The sequence below is a fragment of the Hylaeus volcanicus genome, chromosome 1 (genome assembly GCF_026283585.1).
Source record: "Hylaeus volcanicus isolate JK05 chromosome 1, UHH_iyHylVolc1.0_haploid, whole genome shotgun sequence".
NCBI classification, from domain to species: Eukaryota; Metazoa; Arthropoda; class Insecta; order Hymenoptera; family Colletidae; genus Hylaeus; species Hylaeus volcanicus.
This window is the reverse complement of record NC_071976.1, coordinates 32,697,653-32,704,587: the sequence shown is the minus strand read 5'-3', so window position 1 is coordinate 32,704,587 and position 6,935 is coordinate 32,697,653. Positions and strand designations below refer to the sequence as shown.

Genomic DNA, 6,935 nt, shown 5'->3' with positions numbered 1-6,935 from the left:
GTTCGAGCTGCGCTTTTTTCGTTCGCTTTGTTAAGGAGATAAAGACTGCAACGTCGTGCGCTAACCATTATCGCCAAGGATCGAACACGATTGGTACTGATTTATCAATACCGTTTCACTTTCATTACCGTTTCAACTAAACGCTAAGTCGAATAAGGTACGTGCCGTTGTCAACAGCGTGATTTATCGTCGCCACTTGATATAATCTTTGCACCCGTTCGATTTTATGATTCCGCAATAAACCAAATGCTTTTGCAAACGAAGAAGCTAAATCCCAATCATTGATAACAAACATTCTAGATTTTATAGCCTGTGCGTTGGTCGATCAACAAAAGTAACTGGTTTCTATCAAGATGTAATAAATTAACGATGTCTGTCATCCAAGATCCTTGATCTTCCGTCGAGAGTTCTACCCTATACTTACGCTTCGCTAATATCATAAATATCGTGTTTACATTCTCGTTATGCAATATATACTCGAAACAAAAATTGTATAAATTTTGTTCTCGAATCTCGTTGAAATTTTCGGACACTCGAGGATCTCGCCACGAACTCGAGGTCTCTTCGATCGATCGGCGCAATCGATCGGGGCCGATGGTTACTCGAAAATTTGATAGGAAGATAACGTCGATTTGGGTGGCGGGGCTTTAAAAGGATTATCCGTTGAAGAGGAACACTCGAACGTGAAGCGCCCATCGTCTATTCACGATGCTTGAACGAAGCATGTAGCATATGGACAACGTAAATAGAACAACGTTAATAGAACAACGTTAATAGCCGCGTTAATGTATTAACGCGGCAAATCGGTTGATTCGCGTGCAATAGACGGAAATGTTGGCATGGCACGACGATTAAATCGTCTTTAAGAGCTAACGCTAAACGAGTTCGATTCGTTACACGGAAACAAGAATTTCGATTTTTGCAGATCGAGGAAGGACACATGGAAGTCGCGAAGCGTAAACATGTTGGCGCAGTGCAATCGATCATCAAGAAGCCTCAAACGTTATCAAGAGAAATAGAAAAAAAGAACCAGTAGAGTAGTACAGTACAGTGGATCGCGAACACAGCGAAAGTAGATCGAAAACAGATTATCAATCTACCTGCCTCGATCTGTCTCCGCTATGTTCGCCGCTTTTTTTTTCATTTACAAAACGATCTTGCAAGTTAATTCAACAACCGCAAAACGAAAGGACGGAACGATCTATTGTATCTTTGATAGCGTTAGGCACATACTGTGACGTTCGAAGACATGAAATTCGCGAAATGCGATAGAAGCTGACAATGAGACAACATTCCAAACGGGCGGCAATGCATTCCGTTGATAGATTTCAGTGGTAAATAGATACCCGTTAATCGTGATTTCTAAACTTTTTCCTTTGATTGTGAGCGATAATAGCTTAGAGTGGCGATAATGATGGGCAGATAGCGGCGCCCGTGATATATGATGGCCCTCGATGTAATCACGTCCATTCGATTTTCTTCGACCGGTTTCGCTTATTCCGAAATGTTGTTCGTTTGATTCGTGATCCGCGTTGCATCGGAGACAAAACGTGTTCGAAGAAAGGTGACGAACTTACGAACTTTGCGATCGGTCGCGATTCGTTTCGACGATCGACGGAACCGTCGATTTCCCGGCAAACCGTCTCAATTTTCTCGCGATAGATTGTATCCTGCACGAGTAATTCACCATTTCTCCGAGAGACGTTAATTTCAAGGAAATGGAGGCCACGGGGATGATTAACGGTGTGTCCGTTCACCAGAAGAGCAGGAAGCTGTGGCAGTATCTGGCTACTATTTGCGGTATTTAAGCGCATCCTCCGTACGCACGCGTCCTTTCGGTTTGGTAGCTTTTCATCAGTCACCCTATCTTCGTACCGTCTGCCTCGGCGTCGGTGTTGATCTTGAAAACGTCGCGTCGCGCGAGTGACACAAGCTAGGAATAAAAATGCGTTGGAACTTTTATTATCCGACTGAAGTCGATTTAGAATGTTAGCGGGTTAAGATTGGAAACTCGCAATTATTTGTCGCTTCGCGTTTTATAATATGAATCGAAAGGAACTCGTAAATGGTCCGAGTGTCTAGTTTGGTTACGATTAAGCCACTGTTCCGTTCCGCGTCTCGAAGATTTCCTTGACAAAATTTTAAATTTTACTTTTACTTTAAAATTTTAAACTTTTTCGTTAATCCCGTGAAATCGTCGGCGTCGTCGCGAAGTCGAGTAATCGGTGTGTTCTTCCGAATATTACTACCACATTTTTACCTTGCGCGTGTAGATTATCTTTCCTCACTTTTGATACGATCGTGCGTCTTCTTATTAACGCAATTTTCTTGGCTATCTTCACGCGTACTCGTCCACCCTATTATCATTTAATTTCCTAATTGATTTAATGTGTTGTAGATATAAGTAATCTTTAAGTGATCGATATTATCGGAAGATAAACGAGTGCTTGTGTAACGTAGTGCACCTTTGATTCCCACGGGGATTAAGTAACAGGTCGAGCGAAATTAAAAAATGGAATTAGAATAAGCTGCATAGGCCTGACAAGCATTACTTTTCGATTTAGCATGTCTACTGGTGGTCGGAGTTGGCACAGCTTTAGCGTGGACCTCACCGGTGCTTCCTCAACTGTACGAAAAGGATTCGTGGATGGTGGTAACCGAGGATCAGGGTTCCTGGGTGAGCTCTCTGTGCGCCCTTGGCGCTATCGCTGGTGCGTTGCCATCGGGGAAAATGGCGGACAGATTGGGCAGAAGAATGTCGCTTCTTCTGTTGGCGGGACCGTTCCTCGTCTCCTGGGGTCTTATTCTAGTTGCCACCGAAGTATGGTTCCTGTACATCGCTAGATTTGTCGTTGGTACCAGCGTTGGGGCCGCCTGCGTCCTTGGACCGACGTACATCTCCGAGATCTCCGAAGTCTCTACCAGGGGAACTCTAGGCGCCCTGTTTCAGCTATTTCTCACCGTCGGGATCTTCGTTACTTTCGTCCTGGGAAGCGTTCTCACCTACTCCGCGCTCGCTATATTTTGCGCACTCATCATAGTCGCCTTTTTGGCCACGTTTTATTGGATGCCCGAATCTCCTGTCTGGTTGGTGGTGCGTAATCGGAGATCCCAATCTCCGTAATTGTATAATATTTTCCTGTTGCGTATATCAGCTACAGTTGGTTCCCGTAGCGTCTCGATTTCTCGTTTGCGGGAAACAAACTAAAGTTGCTATTTAGATCGGTAGCAGCATCCCTTGTACGTCTACCCGAACGTTTCGGATTCTACGATATATAACAAGCTTCTAGAATTCTCGGTCTAATTAGATAAAGTTGGATTAATGTTGTCAGGGTGAAAAACGGAAACAGGATGCCATAGCGGCGATGAAAGTGCTCAGAGGGGACGCTTACGATCCTGGGGAAGAACTGAACGAAATGCAAGCGGCGGTCGAGGCGAATGCCGGCAAGGAAGTCACCATCTCTGACATGATTAAGTCCCCGGTACACAAAAAAGCTATGGTTGCGTCGTTTGGCATGATGTTCTTCCAACAGGCGTCCGGTGTGAACGCAGTTATTTTTTACTCCGTGATAATCTTCAAGGCGTCTGGAAGCACGATGCCGCCGGAACTCGCGTCCATCCTGGTCTCGCTGGTTCAGGTTCGTTTCCTTTTGTTAGATAATCGAACAAGCATCGAAAAAAAAAAGAAAAATAGAAACATCGCGAAAGATTGTTTCCTTGGTTGCTCTTGAAATTAGCTTTCGGTTCGATTGTTTGTCCTAAAAAAATAATGGTAATTTGAACGCTCTCCTTGAATGTTTCCGTTGCTGCACAGCAAATTAACGGGACGGCTCTACAAACGATGTTTACGCTGAATGTTATTCGTCGCAGTTGATAATGTCAGGTGTCGCGGCGCTGATTGTGGATCGAGCCGGAAGGAAGCCGCTGCTCATGATTTCTACAGGTGTTATGTCACTTAGCCTGATCGCGCTCGGTTACTACTTCAAACAGAAAGACGGCGGAAATGACGTCAGCTCGCTGGGATGGCTGCCGCTGACTTCGTTAATCGTCTTTATGATCGCCTTTTCCATCGGGTGAGTTCGAGTTTAAGATGAAAATGCGAAGAATAGGTTTGTCGTTCCTTAGAATTAAAATCTTTAAAGATCCGATGGAGACGTTAGAATTGCGTTTTGACTGCTATAAGTAGCGATGAGCGATTACCTAGTCGGAAGATGGATAAACTATCCATGTTTGTTTCGCGATACGAGCATACAGCTAGACGTAATTCTCGAGCTACCCTTTTTTAATTAAGGTTCTACGATTAAGGGAAGCGATAGGCTCGTGTCGTCGAACAAATTTTTCCTTTCCGACTAGATAATTGTTTAAAATATTTAACGTTTCTTCATTAACCCATTGATATCGCGTCTTCTACAGTCTGGGCCCTGTACCATGGATGCTGATGGGCGAGCTCTTCTCCCCGGAGACGAAAGCGGTCGCTTCCAGCATAGCGGTGACGTTGAATTGGTTTATGGTATTCGTGGTGACCAAAACTTTCCCGATGATGAACGACAAAATGGGCACGGACACGACATTCTGGATCTTTGCCGCGATCATGGCTGGCGCGACTGCGTTTACGCGTTTCCTTGTTCCGGAGACGAAAGGAAAAAGCTACCAGGAGATCCAGTTCGAGCTGCAGGGTGGTGTTCTAACGACCAAACCGGTCCCTTAATCGAAATCAATCGGAACCTTTTCGTTGCAAGGACGTTGTTACGCGTTTGCCGTTGGATCACTTTCTCCTCGAATTTTTCGACGACGATTTTGTTTACTATCGTTAGGTGGAACGATATCGCGACATTGAAAACTTTACAAAGGAGAGAGTACTTGTGCATCGACGACCATTCGACGTATCGTTTCCATTTTCCTTTTTCTGTTCGTCACAGGGAACGCCAACCGCGGGACGAGTGCCTCGTGTCGTTAACCAAGATAAAGATTGAGGCTATCGACGAGGAGCCGATCACCCGATAGACGGATCGCGTAATTTTCTCTCTTACGCTGAATTTTTCAGCGACAAGCTTACAAACGCTTACGCGAACGCGCTTACTTTAACAGCGATTTGCGGTAAGCGGTGTCGCCGACGTTGGTGCCAACCTCCTGAACCTTCTTCAGTTCCAGGTCGGACAGGATTCTTCGTAATGTTTTTTTATACTAACGTTACTTGTTTGCGGCTACGTCTCGATCGTCGCTGGTTCTTCGATGACTGTGAATTGTACATCGGTATTACAGTCGTACATATGTATGATATAGAAAATTCATGTAAATACGTATGTATTCGTGCATATATCGTATTTGAGTCGAGAACAAAATAACGCGTATAAATTTCCCATTGAATCCCATAATCTTGTGCCGTTTTTTGTAAAGTACAATGATCAATTTGACAAGCACCTGGTGAACAGCGCGGGAGTACTCGTCGGAAAAACGTCGAGGCGAGTAGATATAACGTAAAGATGATTTCTAAGACAGAGGTGGAAGAGAAGGTGACGGACTTGTTTTTTTCCACGAGCAATCAACAACTCGCGTGTAAACACCGAATTCGTATCGGTACTATTCATACTCCTCGTCGTTCTTGTTTTCGGAGAGTCGAGTCGAGATCTCATCGCGGATGAAGAATGAATAAACAATGTACGCGTTCGAGCCTCAATTCGGATTATCCCGTCGACTAACAATAAGTCGCAGTGGTCACAGGCGGAAGATACGAAAAAATTCGGAGACACCCACTCGAGCTGTTGATGTAACCGATTCGAGGTAATGGATCGTCCATATTTTCCGTCTTTCGATCAAGGCTGCTGGTACTCGAGAAAGTCAAACGTTGATGTCACGATCTCGAGAATCGATATCGGCCATATTTGTTCTATGATTGTACGTTTAATCTGATTCATCGTCGCTCTGTTCTTCGGATTGTTTTCGACTTTCTATTATGAAATTAGTCGTAATATTAGTCGTCGTAACAACGATCGCGATCGATTCGAAATAACTGGCTTTCACTTCCTGTGCGATTATTTTAGCAAATTTTACGAGGATCCTTATTTTCGAATTCCTGGTCAGTTATGGTATTCCAAGGGGCCTCGTTTAGACGTAGAACAATAGCTCAATCGATAATAAATGAATGAAATTTTGTTAGGTAGGATGCTATGTCTACGCGGTTAGACTGTTCTTTCCAGTTCTTCCGATGCAGGATGTTTATATTCAAAGAAGGAAGTTTGTTTAAAAAACCAGTCTTTTAATGACGTACATCTTTATGCAAATACTACAGCGGCCCGTACAGAAATCACCGAAATGGGTGTTTCGGTTGTTATCACGGCAAACATTCCTGCGCAATTATCGTCGAATCGCGCATCGTCTTTAAACGAGGTTTGACGAGCCAGCGAGTGTTTCTGAAAAATGTCCAATGAAAAATGGGAAACGGGAAACGTGAAATGCCACGTACAAGCAATCAAAGCCGCGAGTGTGCAAAGTGTGAGCACGAATACCGCGGGAACATTAAGACCACCGAGTGTTCAACAATGAAACTTCAATTAAATTCTTTGCCCGTACCTACAGCGTTAAAAAAAAAAAAGACTAACGCGAACACTTTAAAATCCCATGAGTTTTTCCTTTCTTCCTTTGTCGGCGATTATTAACAATTTAATTGGTTCGAAGCTACTTTCCTTTACTTTGTCGACCGTAATTTGGCAAAGACATCCTATTACAGCTTTCCGTTGGTACTCCCTGCATTTTACAAGAGAGCGATAGGAACTTCTTAAACATCCCACGTGTTTTAACCCGCTCGTTAAATCGGTCGTAAATTAAATCAATTTTCTATTATGGTCGAGTAGAATAAAGTTTATGATATTATCGATGAGTCACCCCGTATAAGTTACATTCCTTTCGCGTTCCAGTATACGACCTTACGATTGTTT

At 43.8% G+C, this 6,935-nt stretch overlaps 1 protein-coding gene across 1 annotated transcript; it reads left to right on the top strand.

Moving 5' to 3' along the window:
* Positions 1-1,456: 1,456 nt before the first annotated feature.
* LOC128873295 (facilitated trehalose transporter Tret1-2 homolog) lies at positions 1,457-6,877 on the top strand. Its single transcript, XM_054116783.1, has 5 exons — positions 1,457-1,800; positions 2,565-3,094; positions 3,333-3,638; positions 3,871-4,073; positions 4,414-6,877. Exons 1-5 carry the CDS (start codon positions 1,719-1,721, stop codon positions 4,706-4,708), a joined length of 1,416 nt encoding a protein of 471 aa, XP_053972758.1. The 5' UTR covers positions 1,457-1,718; the 3' UTR covers positions 4,709-6,877.
* Positions 6,878-6,935: the final 58 nt, after the last annotated feature.

Excerpts from the sequence above, each read along its gene's own strand:
- LOC128873295 (XM_054116783.1), top strand. The coding sequence starts at position 1,719 with ATGGAGGCCACGGGGATGATTAACGGTGTGTCCGTTCACCAGAAGAGC. Across the intron at positions 1,801-2,564 it reads GTATCTGGCTACTATTTGCG|CATGTCTACTGGTGGTCGGA; the intron begins GTATTTAAGCGC and ends TTTTCGATTTAG. Across the intron at positions 3,095-3,332 it reads AATCTCCTGTCTGGTTGGTG|GGTGAAAAACGGAAACAGGA; the intron begins GTGCGTAATCGG and ends TAATGTTGTCAG.